General features: G+C 41.8%; 3 protein-coding genes across 9 annotated transcripts in view; 2 read left to right on the plus strand and 1 right to left on the minus strand.

The window, feature by feature from the left end:
• The first annotated feature begins 46 nt into the window (after positions 1 to 46).
• abcb8 (ATP binding cassette subfamily B member 8) lies at positions 47 to 5,013 on the plus strand. The gene is made up of 16 exons (XM_088310962.1): positions 47 to 222; positions 684 to 1,008; positions 1,080 to 1,235; positions 1,312 to 1,406; positions 1,476 to 1,581; positions 2,124 to 2,285; positions 2,663 to 2,748; positions 2,836 to 2,933; positions 3,033 to 3,138; positions 3,220 to 3,253; positions 3,323 to 3,459; positions 3,535 to 3,629; positions 3,702 to 3,835; positions 4,021 to 4,168; positions 4,369 to 4,619; positions 4,719 to 5,013. Exons 1-16 carry the CDS (start codon positions 125 to 127, stop codon positions 4,800 to 4,802), a joined length of 2,115 nt encoding a protein of 704 aa, XP_088167088.1. The 5' UTR covers positions 47 to 124; the 3' UTR covers positions 4,803 to 5,013.
• A 125-nt stretch (positions 5,014 to 5,138) lies between these two features.
• On the plus strand, positions 5,139 to 9,962 carry cdk5 (cyclin dependent kinase 5). Its single transcript, XM_088311321.1, has 12 exons — positions 5,139 to 5,314; positions 5,623 to 5,711; positions 5,792 to 5,859; positions 6,516 to 6,576; positions 6,644 to 6,700; positions 6,913 to 7,008; positions 7,079 to 7,153; positions 7,305 to 7,401; positions 7,636 to 7,705; positions 7,846 to 7,906; positions 7,974 to 8,054; positions 8,202 to 9,962. Exons 1-12 carry the CDS (start codon positions 5,278 to 5,280, stop codon positions 8,286 to 8,288), a joined length of 879 nt encoding a protein of 292 aa, XP_088167447.1. The 5' UTR covers positions 5,139 to 5,277; the 3' UTR covers positions 8,289 to 9,962.
• Positions 9,963 to 10,184: 222 nt separating this feature from the next.
• The window catches only part of asic1c (acid-sensing (proton-gated) ion channel 1c), a 54,634-nt gene continuing 48,301 nt past the window's right edge, over positions 10,185 to 16,517 (minus strand). For 3 of the 7 annotated variants that reach the window (XM_088310637.1, XM_088310644.1, XM_088310640.1), the window contains exons 7-11: positions 15,446 to 15,537; positions 15,248 to 15,327; positions 14,868 to 14,939; positions 14,108 to 14,160; positions 10,185 to 12,299 (exon numbers count right to left, since the gene is read on the minus strand). In XM_088310637.1, the coding sequence (XP_088166763.1) occupies positions 12,221 to 12,299; positions 14,108 to 14,160; positions 14,868 to 14,939; positions 15,248 to 15,327; positions 15,446 to 15,537 (376 nt within the window). In that variant the 3' untranslated portion in view covers positions 10,185 to 12,220. The remainder of the gene's footprint in view (positions 12,300 to 14,107; positions 14,161 to 14,867; positions 14,940 to 15,247; positions 15,328 to 15,445; positions 15,538 to 16,517) is intronic. The other 4 variants (XM_088310639.1, XM_088310641.1, XM_088310638.1 and 1 more) reach the window with 3 other exon arrangements.

The following is a 16,517-nucleotide window of genomic DNA, read 5'->3' on the forward strand; positions in this document are numbered from 1 at the left end:
TAAAAATAGAAACCCTCTGCCTATCCTGAGAAGTGCATTCTGGGAAACTTCAATATGGCTGCGCGCTTGTAACCTCAAGATAACAAATGAATTTTTGTTTGTTTTTATAAATAAATGTGTTAAAATGATGAATTATTGTTTAGTAAACTTTGCTGCTCCCCTGCGGTCACTATCGCTACACCTGCAATGCAATAAAGCGGCTGGTTTATGGAAATATTCACGGTAGGGTAATGTGACCCGCGAACATGGTGGCTTATGACAGCTTAATGTTTGTTGCTCCTTCAACCAGTTTTGCTTAGTAGAATAACAAGCTTGTATGCACGTTGCTTGTTCGGGTCATTTAAACTTCCAATGTTAGGTTTTTATCCATTGTAATTGTTACAAGATTTAAATAATTATTTATGGTGCAAATTTGAACTTTTCAAATCAAATAATTGAAAATAGAAGTGAAATAAATCACATTTTCCAATATTCAATTTCTCCCCGGCCACTTCATGGGAAATATGATCAATTAGGGCCAAAATGTAAAAATAAGCAATTAGTAATAATTGTTTAGTTTATTAACTACTAATAGAATAAATAATACTGAAGTATTGGACTAATAGAACAATTACTATAGGAAATGGATATTTGTTGTGCCTTTATTAATTTAGAGGTTTTAAAAATGTCATTTTGTTTTACAGATTGCATTCATCTTCAGCATCCAATGTAATCAGCGCCTCACGTCAACATGGGAATGTCCCCAGTCGCTTGTGGAGCGTGGCTCAGAGAGTTATGCGCCAGTCAGCCACGCTTTCATCCAAACGCTCTGGCGTGACACTGAGGTTCATCCTGGCGCCGGTGGCACTTACGGTCTCCGGCCGACTGTTTTGCCACACAGCGTACTGCGAGGCAGACGTGAACAACAACATCCCAGTGGAGACTGTGACCAAAAATCCAGAGTTTAAATGGCACATTCTGTGGGAGTTTGTGAAGCCTCAGCTGCTTGCGCTAACGTGTGCTGTCGTGGTAAGCCAGTGCGTGTAAATCTAGCGAAACATTTATGGCCTTCAAATCAACTTAATGTCTGTTCTGTTCAGCTGGCTTTTGGTGCGGCCATTTTAAACATTCAAATCCCACTCATGCTGGGGGAGCTGGTGAATGTCGTGGCACGCTACCTGAGGGAAGACACTGGCAATTATGTCGGTGAGATAAGAGGACCCGCTTTTAAATTGCTTGTACTGTATGGCATCCAAGTATGTACACATTCGAAAGCAACAATCCTTTTATGACACTGATGTAATTGCTTAAATAACTGTAAATGTACAACAGGGCTTGTTGACAAGTGGCTACATCATCTTGCTATCGAGGGTTGGAGAAAGAGTAGCGGCGGACATGAGGAAAACCCTTTTCGCATCCCTTCTGAGGTGTTTCTTCCGAACTGTCCTCCTACATAAACCACCCGTCCCGTCGTTGATGTACCTTTTGTCCCTCAGGCAAGATGTGGCTTTCTTTGACGCTAACAAAACGGGACAACTGGTGAATCGCTTAACAGCTGATATTCAGGAGTTCAAATCTTCCTTTAAGTTGGTCATCTCTCAGGTACAACACATACGTTATCTTGTTTTGTCAAATAGTGGCCAGAGCTCTAATTACTCGACTGCGGAGAGTACTAGCACCTCATAAGTTGGGTACTGATGGACAAGTGTTGACAGGTGGAATTGCCCACCTTTGATTTAAATAAAATTTCAATACTTATTTTAAAAAAAAAAAAAGTCATTACCAATAAGATGCCACAAGGTGGCAGTATTGCTCTGCTTACACTTTCCTGAACGTTCGCCATAATGTGTCTGTCCAGTTACCTGAAGTAATCGAGAAGTTTTAATTAATTTAAAAAAAAAATTTTAAGTTTATTATGCTTCTACATGTACCGGTATGTAGATTTTTCCTGTCGTCTTTAACGTCCACATGAATTGCCGCTTCAGAGATACCACGCCACGTTTTTTTTTTTTTTCATTTGATGATGATCCTTCCATTTAAATGGAGCGCAGTGCGTATTAGAGCCGAGGCCACTATATTAGGAAATGCCATATATGAAGTTGTTGTTGGCATTTCAAATTTGGGGATTTTGCTGCCACTTTCAGGGTCTGCGGAGCATCACACAGACAGTGGGATGCTTTGTGTCGCTTTACATCATCTCCCCAAAACTCACAGGCTTGACCGTGGTGGTGCTCCCCTGCCTGGTAGGGGTGGGGGCTCTCATCGGTTCGTTCCTCCGCAGACTTTCTCGTTTGGCTCAAGAGCAGGTGAGGCAAGGCTTTTTTTTCCCCACACCTTAGAATTAGAATTAGAAATCCCTTTATTGTCATTGTACTCAAGAGTGCAACGAGATTAGGCAGGCCGGATTAACAATGTATGGTTCAAGTCACACAATTCAAATTTTTTTGCCCATTGCTCTCAAATGGCACATTTTTTGGCACGCGTCATTGTGGCATAAATAAAAAAAAATGCATGAAATTAAATAAAAAAAAAAAAAAAGAAATGATTCACCCCAGATTGACTAAATTTTTCAAAGCGGAATTAGGCACTTGCACCTGTCGTGTGACTCTAGCCATGAATGTGTCTCATCGAAATCAGTTGAGAAATGTGTCGCAAGTATGAACTAATATTTGTTTCCATGAAGGTTGCCAAAGCAACTGGAGTGGCAGATGAGGCTCTGGGGAACGTTCGGACAGTGAAAGCCTTTGCCATGGAGGAGCGGGAGCTACAGTAAGTGAAAAAAGTTTCATTTGGCGTACTCAAATTCGTGGTATGTTTTCAAACAACGTGCTTCCATTTCCACCGCGTCTCGCGCAGGTTGTACGCGTATGAGGTTGAAAAGTCTTGCGAAATGAATGAAAATCTTGGCACTGGAATCGCTGTCTTCCAGGGACTTTCAAACGTTGCCCTAAACTGTGAGTCTTTTCATTTGAACCAATAAATTAAAACAAATGTTCGCAGTTTGTTGCCAATTTATGATTATTTTTTATTTTTTGGAAACATTGCAATTACAGGCATTGTTCTCGGGACAATTTTTGCTGGAGGAACTCTCATTTCGAGCAATGAAATGTCGCCCGGAGACCTCATGTCATTTTTGGTTGCTTCTCAGACGGTGCAGAGGTAAAAGATGCGTCTCATCCGAGAAATATGCCTTAAATCGTAGATATTTTAAACAATACTTTTTTTTTTCGTAATTTTCAGGTCCTTAGCCAGCATATCAATCCTTTTTGGACAAGTAAGTCAGTTGTAGTAAAATGCAAGTTGTCTTTGGATCGCTCTCATTGCTTTCACAAATTCATTCCAGATGGTGAGAGGAACAAGCGCCGGCGCTCGTGTTTTTGAATATTTGTCATTGAAGCCTTCCATCGCTCTTTCCGGCGGGGGACGCATCCCGTATCATTCTCTGACGGGAAGAGTTGATTTTCTCAACATTTCATTCAGGTTGGAGCTTTCATTTTGACATTTCGCGAACCATTCAAGCGTCTGTGTTTATTTTGGGTGTTTTTCTATTTGTAGCTATCCAACAAGACCAGGCCATCAAATTTTGGACAAGTTCAACCTTACGCTGCCGCCTAGCAAAACAATCGCGATTGTCGGGGAATCTGGAGGAGGTAAGTTCGTCGTGAACGATGTCATCTGACAGCCGGGCGCAATAATGTGCATAATGTCTTTTTTTTTTGCAGGCAAGTCGACTGTGGCGTCCTTATTGGAGCGTTTCTATGACCCGACGAGCGGCGTAGTAATGTTGGACGGACTTGACATCCGAACCCTTGATCTCTGCTGGCTCAGGGGACAAGTTATTGGATTTATTAATCAAGTAAGTGAAAATCATGTTTGGTTCAAATTTTGTCCAAAAAAAAAAAAAAAGTCAACTGTATTTTCTTATATAAGGACCTGTAGCGAGTTTGTATTTGTACATGGCCACTTAATGGCGGTCGGCAATTTTTACAATGACCTCACATAATGGATCTCATTTAAACGGTGTCATGTTCTCCTCCGCAGGAGCCTGTTTTGTTCGGAGCGTCTATCATGGAGAACATTCGCTTCGGGAAACCCGAGGCCACCGACGGCCAAGTCTTTGAGGCTGCCAAGCAAGCCAATGCTCACCGCTTCATTACAAGTTTCCCAGACGGCTACAGCACCGTGCTCGGTTTAATAATTTGTCTGATTTTGTTAACATGTCGGCTTGTAGTCACGTGGTAGGTTGCTATTATGTAAAGAACTGCTCGCTCAGAAAAGGCAGTTAGAAGATTGACCTGGTTGTTTAATTTTGCACAAGCATTCCAGAGACCCTGTTCGCTGTATACGCGCCATGAAAGTTTTTCATGATGTGTCCCCTTTACATCCCAGGCGAACGTGGTGTGACATTATCAGGAGGACAGAAACAGCGCATCGCCATCGCCCGGGCCCTCATTAAGAATCCGAGCATCCTGGTGCTGGATGAGGCGACCAGTGCCTTGGATGCTGAGTCCGAGCGGGTGGTGCAAGAGGCTCTGGACCGGGCCGCCCGAGGGCGCACTGTGCTCATCATCGCCCACCGCCTGAGCACCATTCAGGCGGCTGACCTCATCTGCGTCATGAGCAACGGGCGCATCGTAGAAGTGAGTTAGGCAGAACATCCTCAGCATTATTGGGTGAAAAAGTAAGTTATGCAGATGTTTAAGGTGTCTGACTATAATTTGTAAAAACATTTTTTTAAGGCTGGAACTCACAGGGAACTGCTGGGACGAGGCGGACTGTATTGCGACCTGATCCGAAGACAAAGAGCTGACGGGCAGAAATGAATCGTGCTCAAAATGTTTACCATAGATGATAATTTTACATTAGCCCAGTCAAATGAGTTATGATGATATAAGACTCGTTTTTAATTTAAGTTGACCAACTGGACCAGATATGAAAAACACTACTACAATGTCTTTAATTATTTTTTTTAATAGTTTACCTCTATCCAAAGCTTACTGTACATGACTTGTGAATAAACATGTTTTAATGAAATTGTTGCTGACTGTTTTTATCGTTGGCAAATTAATCTTCTTAGGGGTAAAATTATGCATCGTGTTATTACTACAGGATTGGGTTTTACAAGCGTTGTAATACAAGATTTGGTCTTTAGAGGGGCCAACAAGCTCGCTCCGAAGCGGCAAGTGTTGCTAGCGTGAAGCTAACGCTAGCAATCATAACAACCCCCCCACGAAATTCGGGGCTTGGTCACTGGGTTGTTCCGTTGCCTTCTTTTTAGCTGGCTAAAACAGGGCGAACATGCAGAAATATGAAAAACTCGAAAAAATCGGCGAGGGTAAGTTATTATTTTTAAAATACCGTCGCTGTTATATCAGCTAACGCGGATTTGCCGTCGTAGCATATTTGTAGCTTATAGGTTAGCTGACGTTAGCTTTATTTTTTACGTCGTTTGCTTGCTCTCGTTGCAAATTTAGTGACCGAGAGGTTGATGTAAACGTGTCCGTGAATAATATATAAATACACGTGTCGGTGTACATCTCGTTAGCTTTGGGGAGATGATCTAATGAGCTAGCATGTCCATAGCGCAGCAGTCCCATTCAATTTGAGCTAAATGTTTTTTTTTAATCTAAACTCATTCCACAGGTACCTACGGGACTGTATTCAAGGCTAAAAACAGAGAAACCCACGAAATAGTGGCCCTGAAACGAGTCCGTTTGGACGATGACGACGAGGTGTGTGTTTGAATTAAAACGTGGATTTGTGCATATTCGTCTCTCGCAAAGCGATGCTAACCGCTTTCCACCCCCTGCAGGGCGTGCCAAGCTCTGCCCTGAGAGAAATCTGCCTGCTGAAGGAGCTCAAGCATAAAAACATAGTGAGGTCAGTGCATTTCGATTATTTCCAAGTGAGTGTCATTGAGAATTAGATTTGTGTGAATGCTGAAGAGACCCATCAAAATTAGCCGGGGGAGGCTTTTGTAATCATTATCTAAAATGCACAATGGTCATTCTAACTTTCAAATGTTAAACATTTGTTCAAACACCCAACCATCCATTATCTGTACCGCTTCTCCTCTCAAGGGTCGTGGCTGTGCCGGAGCCTATCCCAGCTGTGTTTGGGCGACCCTGGACTGGTCGCCAGCCAATCGCAGGGCACACATAGACAAACATACGCGCTCACACTCGTACCTACGGACAATTTAGAGTATTCAATCAACCTGACTCTACCATGCGTGTCTTTGGACTGAGGGAGGAAACCGGAGTACCCGGAGAAAACCCACCCAGGCACGGGGAGATCATGCAAACTCCACACAAGAAGGCCGAAATTGAACCTTGCACCTTTGAACTGTGAGGCGGACGTGCTAACCAATCACCCCTAGTCAAGCCTTCCTAATAAATTGACTTTTATTCTATAACTCAACTTTACCAATGATCCAAAGTTTCACATTGTTTCTTATTGTTAATTTGTTTGACAGCATTTCAGTTCTGCGTCAGCACTTGCACATTCTTCTCAAATCGTAATTCTGTCCTTTACAGGCTACACGACGTGTTGCACAGTGACAAGAAGCTAACGTTGGTCTTTGAATATTGTGACCAGGTGAGACAAACTCACATCTGAGCCCTTGTGCACTCTCGAGCTCATGTTTACCTTTTTCAACGCACAGGATTTGAAGAAATACTTTGACAGTTGCAATGGAGATTTAGACCCTGAAACAGTGAAGGTGAGAAATCACATTTGAGGATGGCGTTTACACGGCATGACCAAGTGCATAATTCTCATTTCATGCCTGTATGTAACTTTTTTTGGGCGGGGATTGTCCACTTGCATGTACATTTCAAGAACCATTTCGGACTTGTGTTTACATTTACCCCAATTGCGATACTTGAGGGCAAAAAGTCGGCATTGCGTCAACGCCTTTCTTCTTCTCTGCAGTCGTTTATGTTCCAGCTGTTGAAAGGACTTGCTTTCTGTCACAGTCGCAATGTTCTTCACCGAGATCTCAAACCGCAGAATCTCCTCATCAACAGGGTGAGTGAACCTGCGATCTCACACATGAAGAACGTGAAGCATTCCTTTGCATTCACGTTGGTGTTTACAGAACGGCGAGTTGAAGCTGGCTGACTTTGGTCTCGCTCGAGCATTCGGCATTCCCGTGAGGTGTTACTCAGCCGAGGTAAGCTGACGCGCGTCGTGCTAATCGCTAACTAGCTCACGACCCGTTGAAATCATTCAAAGTTTAACCGTTGGATTTGATGCTGAGTGCATAAGAGAGTCCGCTCACAATTCATTTGAATTTGCATGATGGGTCACATTTTGGTGTGCAGGTGGTGACATTGTGGTACCGACCCCCAGATGTGCTGTTTGGTGCTAAACTTTACTCTACCTCCATCGACATGTGGTCTGCTGGCTGCATATTTGCAGGTATAATCCTCACCCTCATGGGACTCTTCATTAGGTACACCATCGCAATCACCCACCTGTCGAAAACAAAGTTATTATTATTTATTTTTTTACCGTTCGCAATATCAGAAACAACAATCGCAGCAATAAACATCGTTTCGAGAATACGTCTGTGACTGCGCCAATCAAAAGTGAGCATTCTCATTTGTCTCGGCATAATATTGAACACATATCATATGTGGTCTTCGGTTTCAGAGCTCGCTAACGCTGGAAGGCCTTTGTTTCCCGGGAACGACGTGGACGACCAGTTGAAAAGGATCTTCAGATATCTTTTTCTCGACATAGCATTCGGTTACACTTTTAAGGGCATCCGATCTGCTGCAAATTGGATTTTTAATTGCAAGAGGCCAAAATGTGTTTACCTGACCCACGTCTTTTGTTCCGTTTTCTTTAACCGCCTGACACATTGTTGGGCACGCCGACGGAAGAGCAGTGGCAGACGATGACCAAGCTCCCCGACTACAAGGTAGCCGCACGTTTAACGTTTAAGTGTTTGTCGCGCGGTGCTGAAGACGTCCTTCGTGTCTTTGCAGCCATATCCTTTGTATCCAGCCACCACCTCGCTGGTCAACGTGGTGCCCAAACTCAGTAGCACAGGTCGAGACCTACTCCAGGTAACGGAACGCCACGTTCTGCCCAAGAAGCATAAGAGACAGAGAGAGAGAGAGAGAGAGAGAGCAAGAGAAATCTCAAGAAATCTTTGGCCTTTTGCGAGCACATTTAAACAACCTCAACAAACCTTTGCTGTTCCCCCCTCACAGAACCTTTTGAAATGTAACCCGGTCCAGAGGATCTCCGCAGAAGAAGCCTTGCAGCATCCTTACTTCGCCGACTTCTGCCCGCCCTAAATCTCCTTCGTCGCCTCCCGGCTCCACGTCAGCCGCCAATCAATCCGGTCCTCCCGTCACGCTCGCAGCTCCACGGAAAACACCAAAGCGGCTCTTTTCTACCACACAGTACCGACTGCACTCATTTCCCCGGTAGAGGACTATACCTCTGCAAACAAATTGGGTAAACTACATACGTTTTAAAAAAACTTTTTGTTTTTTAACTTCCAGTTTCTCTCCTAAAAGGAACAATACAAAAATGACGATCCAATTTTTGTCCTGCTCAATGATAACGCATAGCAAGAACTTTGGGTCACTTGTTGCCGGGCAGAATCTGTAAACCGCTACTCATGTTCTCTGAGTCTCCATGGCAACTTGGGGCGGAGAACTGTGCTGCCCCGCTCAGCAGCAGCGCAAGGACGACAGTCACCAGTCGAATCGTTATTTATTTTATTATTATTTATTTCCTCATATAGTGGCCAGGGGGATTTAAATAATTTATTTTTTTTTTTTTACTCAAGTGCAGAAAGTACCAGCGACCTCTGGAAAATATTAAGACGCCACTGACTCAAATCACAATGAGCGGTTTCTCATACTCTTCAATGTTTGTAAATTGAACAATTTGGTTCAATTGAAACTAAATTCATCAGAAAATACAAACGTGGACATTTTGAACATTATTATTATTAAAAAAGCTCCATTTAGTTTAGTTTTTTTGGTCTCCTATTTTTTTTCCAAATACATTTCCCCCCCATTAATAAAAATAAAATAATGTATAGATGATAAAGTTTGCTAGCAGCCTATTGCCATTACGTGTTATTTTTCGGAGGAGTTATGGAGTGAGGCGTCCGGACTTGGACATTTGTTTATTTAATTTTATTAATTGCGGTGATCAGAAGGACAGACGGAAGGAAGGAAGGAAGGAGCTGTGCGTTTGAGGCGTGGCCTTTATTTATTCCACTCGATTGATTTATTAGAGCAGGAGCCACTATTTGAGGAAATGGATTTTTAATATTTGAGTCCAAAAACAACAATATCACAATACGAGTCAAGTGGGTACATCAATGTGTTTAAAAAAAAAAAACAAAAGCAGCTTTACACTTTGACGGCTGTCTAAATGTCTTGAAATTAAAGTTGCACAATTCTATTCCGTGTGGGACCCAATTAAAAAAAAAAAAAAGTTGGCCACCAACCTTAAGTTTGGGGTCAGTCGCACAGAACGAGAAACATTGTGCCGCTTCCTTCTTCGTTCATTTCGACATTAATTGTCTGCTTTATAAAAGTTGGATGACTGCTGAGTTGTGCCCTTCACATTCTTTCAAGGTGAAACAAATTCTGCTGGTGTCAAGTTCTTTGGGCAGCTAATGTAGTCGCGTGACACTCAAATGAGCTCCAGCTTAAATTTGACAAAAAAACAAAAAAAAATTGTGCAGACTTTAATTTCCATTTTTTTTTTGTTCTTGGACAATAAATGCAAACAAATGCGCTCCTGTTTCACGATTGTATGATGACAAGAATGGCATGAAAAGCTAATTTATGATTTTTTATGTGCTCCCTATTTTATATTTGTCTTTGTGCACTTTTTTTTTTAAACAGACTTTTTTTTTTTGTTTGACTTCATGACTTTTGTTGTTAGAGTTTTGAACAGTGACATAATTGCAGCTGGTTTTCAATAAACGGGCCAATATAATTTGATTTGTGATTTTTATTTTTTAAAATTTTTGTAATTATTATTCAGCATTCCAGTGACAGAACGTTCACTGCCATTGACGGATATAGAAGCCAAAAAGTACATTCATCTGACAATCGACATTCACACCACTCCACTTCAAATCGAGCCGTTGACTTTCAAGAACCAAATTCTGAAACAATCCGAGAAAAACAAGTCGGAAACCAACAGAGCGACAAAGACGAAAATACGATGGGTAAATATCCACTTTATTATACTTGATGGTCGTTACATCACAAAGTGTCATTTGTGACGCGTTACATGTTGAGGAATATTCAGAAGAAGAAGAATAACAACGGGATACGGCGGCGGAATTGTACAATGCGCTCGTGTCGTTAAGGAACGCGACGTGTCCACGATGATCCTCCGTCACGTTAGTGCTAATCACCAAGACACTTCTGGTCTACATCCCTGTGGTGAAAGGTCACACATGGAAACAGTCGCTCGAGATCTATATGAAGCCGGACCTGTCATTTCTACGCACGCGACACAAATGAGCAGGAGAGAATTTCTTCATGGCATCGGGTCGTGGTTATATACACGCGTCGGCGTCACGTCACCATTTTTTTCGACTGGAGCTTCTAGAGACAAGAGACCACTTTCACAAGGCATTGTGCTGATTTGGTGTATGAGGAAGGATTGAGGCCACGGCGAGAAGAAAAGCGGCCGTGCGACAAGTCAAGAGAATGACGGCAAAATGTGTATAATGTTCGTGAACGAGAAAAAAGTTTCAGTTTGAACCTTCCGCATAGAATGGCGGGATGTTTTCTCGGAATTCTGAAGGAATATAGGAACTTTATATCAGGTGTGGGCAAACTACGGCCCGGGGGCCACATGCGGCCCGTTGAACGTTTTAATCCGTCCCGTCGAACATGATAAAAATTAAATGAATAAACCTTGTTCATGTTTTCTTTTTGAAATACTCTGGTTTTTCAAAGACACAAATTTTGTTGTAATGCTCGCTCCTGGTCCGGCCCCTCGGTTAAATTTTAGAACCCATGGTGACCCGCCCATCCAAAAGTTTGCCCACCCCTGCTTCAAATCATTTTGTAGTACGGCGACAACTCATTTTACGGGAAGGAAGCCGCAAAATCGCTAGTTATAGTTACCGTACACAAAATATAAAGTTCTATTTTTAAAAATAAATGACAAACTAGTATGATTTTATGGCGATAAAGTCTTAAAAGATGGTGTAGTTTTTACAAGAAAATAATCTTTCGAGAATAATGTCGGAATGAAAAAGTTTGTAGTCAGATTTTTTTTTTTCAAAACCCTAATTTTATCACATTAATATTTTCCAAAATTATACACACAAGATGACTGGCAACGGTAAAAAATAAAGTTGCAACGATAACAGTCACAATCTTCCCGGAATTATGGAATTGTGCGGGAGCACAGTCGTAATTTACGAGAAAAGTTATTATATTTTGCGAAAAAAAAAAATTATTTTGAGGATAGTCACTAAAATAAAGTTGGCAGAAGATTTCCATACCACGACTTACAAGAGTGAGGCTGTTGTATTAGTTTAAAATTTTCTACGTATTTCTTTTTGTTTTTTACATTCAAAATGCACATTCAGTTCCCTCAAATAACAATTTCACTTCATTTCCTCACACTTTGACTATTTTCGTCTTTGAAGCGTGGCCGTAATACTTCTTCATACCGATGAGATAAGACACAATCGACATTATTAAGAAAGGCAACGAAAGATGTTTTCAGCGACACAATCATTGCGACATGAGGCTTTTTTCCTCGTGAGCATATATGAGGCGATGGATTTAAGCTGAAAGGCGACATTCAATCAACTCCTTCTGCTAAGGTCACTCTGGAGAAGATGCTGCAGACTGGCAAGTGCTACACATAGCAGCTCATGTGATTTCCTTCGGGGTCACGTTGCATCTTCGCTTCCTTTTTGGACACATTGAGACTGAAAAGTGACATTTTGGAAAAAAAAAAAACATGAATAAATTATGTTGCATTTAAACCTGAGTTCTGTTTCGGAAGTTTTTTTTTTTTTTGGATGATGATAGTGTTCTATTTCTATTCAGGCATTGATATACTACTGTACATTTCAACCTTGTTTGTTTTTCTCTGATTAATATACGGCAATAGTTTCACAGTTTGCTGTCAAGTCCTGCTCCCCTCCCCCCGTTCCCTCCCAAAAGAAACAAAAGAAAAAAAACACAAACATCAGGTTGTCAACAAGCAAACTCCTCAAAGTTGCCTAGAGTCGGGTGACGAGGTAACATGTTCGGCGTGAATCCGAGACTGTCCGAGTGACTCCGGAGTGTGTCACAGGTGCTCTGCGGAGACACGGGGAGGGGAGTGGGGGAGTGGTGGGGGTGCGGCGGAGGGGGGGGGCAGGATGAATCAAATGGGATCAAACCAAGGAATTGTGACGATGATGAGTGCGAAGCACACGTAAACATGAGGGTGAAAGGAGGGAGAGGAGAAAGAAAAGAGCACAATCTTAGTCCTCCTTTTGAATCTACATCGGTGCAACAATTCGATTAATCGACAACTAATCAATTATCAAAGGAATCGATAACTATTTTAATAATCGATTCACCTTTTAGAAAAACTCTTTAGAGGGGAACTAAACATCAATGGTCTTGGTAAGATTATATTAGGTCATGTGACCTTGGCGATGTCAATTTCAGTCGACAGCAGAGGGCGCTATTGGCCAAAATGGATGTAAATGGATGGATTCATCCTCTTTATTGCTATTCCACAAACACAATGTTCACCAAAATAGTGTTTAGACAAGCGGATTCGCATACAACATATTCTTGCTCAGAACATTTTTATGTTTCGTTCCCCTTTAACATGAAATAGTCCACAATTTTAGCCTCTCAACAGTCAATATTCTCAAATGTGTCAAAACGGACCGATTATATTTGCGCTTCATCAAAATAATACATTCAAAAACATCTGCTTTTACTTTGGAAAGGAACGATCAACATTATTGCCAATTTTCTGAAATGCAACGGAGCACACCAGAAACGGAATCAATTTGTTTCCGCATTTTCTGCATTTTTCTCAATTTGAAATAATTTCTTGCTTTTGATTGGGACGTCTTTATTAAGCGATGGCCACTATTTGAGGGGAAAAGGACATGCTGAATAGTTCCCGAAACATTTGCGTGCTGAATGAACTCGCTGCCAGTCAGATGGTGAAAGCGGCCCGCAGACAAAGAAATCTTTTCAAATGCTGTGATAACATCCCAAAGTAATGCATCAAGTGATGCTATCTGGAGAAAAAAAAAGCGCCTCAGTGCCGCGGCAAAGTAATACAACCTTTCAATGAATATGTAATGTGTTTTCACAAGGGGGCAGGCACCATTATTGGCGGAAACAAAGTCTTGGCGTCACCAGAGAAGCAAAGCGACTCAAGTTGTCCGTAAAGCCGACAAAGAGAAGATTGAATTTGAGGAGGCAAACTGTCCTTGAGTTACAACGCCCACGCTAGCTGTCGTACATCAACCAATGTGTGGCTTTTTTTTTTTTTTCCCAAACCACACTTTATATTAGATGACACACTTTGAAAAACGCGCTGCAGTGAATGCATCACAATGAGCCACGCTAACGAGCAACAAACACGTTCGGTAGCTGGATTTGCTTTCTTTCTTCACCATCTAAGAGCAGCGTCGAAGCAAATTTTTATTTGTTGAATGTTTCTTTTATAGCTGTAAGGGTATAGTAAATATTTGCTGTTGTTATTTAATTAGCTCGGAGCCTCGGGTGTTCAATAGCTTTGATTGTTCAGAAATTTGCGGCATTTATTGCAAAAGCAATTTGAACAAAAACACTGTATGCTTTGGTATTTTCTAATAATACTAAAAAAAAATTGATGAATGTGAAAAAAATAATTGCGAATACAATTCTGGTCATTATTCTTATCTTTTAAATACCCTCGAGGAGGTTTAGTGGACAAATCGCAGTAATGCTGCCGTTCACATTTTCTGCTCTTTTGTCGTCGTAAAAATTCCACATTTTAGAACGAGTGTGACATCATGGGGGGGGGGGGATGCATGAGATGCCTTTATGACAGCGTGGGAGCACCTATTAGCAATGGGGGGGAGGCTGGAAGGGGGGGTGGGGACTTGTGCTACCTGGGGGCATGATTAGGCGTGACACCAGGGCTGCTTGGGTTCTCTGGAAACTCCTGGAATAGACATCATGAAAAGAAAGAAAGATGGGTGAGGGTGACTGAGATGAAAGTCAAGCACAATGTGTTTGGCGTTTAAAAAAAAAAAAAGGGGGGGGGGTGGTGGTGGTGGGGGGGGCATTCGATGGAGTCGGATGAGCGTTATGTAAGGCAAGGTTTTGAAGGATGACAAGTCAACGTTTTCACTTCACTGGTGAGAAATGGGACACATTGAGAGGATGAAGATGAGGATGATGATGACGAACGTATGACACGGATGGCGAACAAGGCAGCAAAAATCACAAGATGAGTGAAAGTGAGGCATACACTGTAGGATGTTCTTCAAGTGATGACAATTTGTGTGTCGTTATCTCTCACGCTTTAAGTGGGAAAAAAAAAAAAAACAAGTACTCCCTCGTATTCCGACTGTTGTCATGTCAATTAGGTGAAATTAATTTGATGAATAAAGTTGAATTTTGCCAAATGACTCTCGATGCCCACAAACTCGTCTCGAACAGATTCGGATTCAAATCGCTAAAAGTGAATTCCATCGTTCCTTTCTTGCCACCGGGGCGACTCGTCTGCGCTACGTCGCTGATATACAAAAAATACAGCCGTAAAATTAAGCTGACTGTTGTCACACCTGGACCCCCCCCCCACCCCCCCCCCTCATTTGCATTCCTTGCATGTCAACAAGCACATTGTAAGAGATGATGATAAATTACCAGGTTGTCACTCTGACAGCGCTGCGGTCGCTTCTTGTGCATGCAGTAACCCAAAACTTTGTCCTTGAACACCTGAAGACACAAACGACAGATGAGTGGCAGAAATAAAAGAAAAAAAAAATACACAAGCTTGAACTTCCCTAGAATCAAAAGTGTCAGCGAGTATTTAGATTTAACCCACAAAAGCCATCAAAGCAGATAACAAAATATTCACTCGGCTGTTTAATTTCACACTTGATGGGTAGGCAGGCACTCCGGAGAGGAAACTGTTTGTATCCAAGTAATTAAAAAGTCCATTTTGCAGAATGTGACCCCTCTGAAACATTTGTCAGTTTTGGGGGCACTTGGAAAAACAAAACCTCTTTCCAGTGTCGCTTTACCTCGTATAAGTAGTCGAATATTTCTAGTATTGTCAAGACGCTCGCTCCGATGAACAGACCCATCTGCCCTCCGATGTCACCTAGAAGACGAGACACGAAAGGACATCACGTCACTTCTCATTTGAGAATCCGTCAAGAGGAAATCTGAGCTCAGCCGTCAAAAGCGTCCATCAAGTTCGCAGGCGGCGAGCGTCTTACCGAGAAGCCCGGCAATTTCGTACGCCTTCTTCTGCTCGATCTTCTCGTAATTCAGAGCTTCGAAGAAGATGTCCAAAACCAAAAGGTTTTCCCTGTGGAGGGTCGAGTCACACAAGAGCACAGCCGACATGCGTTGAAGACTCCGTGACTGGCGGCCGACGCGTCATCATGTCACATTTTTCATTTTTGATACATTGAAGGTGAACGATGGAGACTCATCGTGCATGCGCACGTTCGAAAGAAGAACACAAGCGATCGAGTGCAGTACGTGGCACACACTGGCTCCCTCTAGTGGTACTCAGTGAGTAGTACGTGGCAAAGTTCAATTCACATTTCAAACGCCACCTTAAAACCAAACACGACGCAACGCACAGTGTAAATGTCCAAACTGTGCTAAATATTAAAGTTCTTCACTTATGAGTACGCGCCGATACCAAGTACGGATACCACCTGTACTTAAGATACATAAAATTAAAATGAAATAAGATTAAATTAAAATAAATACATGAAATGCAAATTAAATTCACTAAGATTGAAATGAATGCAAATTTTATTAAAATACATGTAAATAAATTATTACATTTGAATATAGCGATACATAAAATTTCAATGAAAACAAAGACCTTTCCGTCTTTCTGACGCACATGAAGATTCACGGAAAAGCCAAACGCCTGCAATGTAGCGCCACCTACAGCACGGAAGGTGCCAGATTTTTATTTATTTATTAGATTTTTTTCCTCAACAATCAGTGGGCGGTATCGGTATCTTTCTGGAGTACCTCATACCCTGAAATAAGGCTGATACCATTTCGTACTTTTTTTTAAACCCACTTTTCACTTTTAATGCATGTTAAACTTTTTACCTTTCAAGTCGTACCCTTTTTCTTTTCTTTACAATAATCCTACCGTAAATCAATTTTCTTTTTTAGAAATAAAACTTCTGCCTCGTTTGTGATGAATACTTAGGCCTACGAAACTACTGTACTTGAGTGTCGGCTTTAATTGGACAACGAAGTATTATTTTAGAAGCTACTTGGTGTAAAAAAAAAACGAGAATCACCAAACTAATGTAT

Source organism: Idiotropiscis lumnitzeri, chromosome 12 (genome assembly GCF_059441095.1).
Source record: "Idiotropiscis lumnitzeri isolate Australia: NSW breed Sydney's pygmy pipehorse chromosome 12, RoL_Ilum_1.0, whole genome shotgun sequence".
Lineage (NCBI taxonomy): Eukaryota > Metazoa > Chordata > Actinopteri > Syngnathiformes > Syngnathidae > Idiotropiscis > Idiotropiscis lumnitzeri.

Excerpts from the sequence above, each read along its gene's own strand:
- abcb8 (XM_088310962.1), top strand. The coding sequence starts at position 125 with ATGATGAATTATTGTTTAGTAAACTTTGCTGCTCCCCTGCGGTCACTA. Across the intron at positions 1,407-1,475 it reads CTTTTCGCATCCCTTCTGAG|GCAAGATGTGGCTTTCTTTG; the intron begins GTGTTTCTTCCG and ends TTTGTCCCTCAG. Across the intron at positions 3,630-3,701 it reads TGTCGGGGAATCTGGAGGAG|GCAAGTCGACTGTGGCGTCC; the intron begins GTAAGTTCGTCG and ends TTTTTTTTGCAG.
- cdk5 (XM_088311321.1), top strand. The coding sequence starts at position 5,278 with ATGCAGAAATATGAAAAACTCGAAAAAATCGGCGAGG. Across the intron at positions 6,577-6,643 it reads TCTTTGAATATTGTGACCAG|GATTTGAAGAAATACTTTGA; the intron begins GTGAGACAAACT and ends TTCAACGCACAG. Across the intron at positions 7,907-7,973 it reads CCAAGCTCCCCGACTACAAG|CCATATCCTTTGTATCCAGC; the intron begins GTAGCCGCACGT and ends GTGTCTTTGCAG.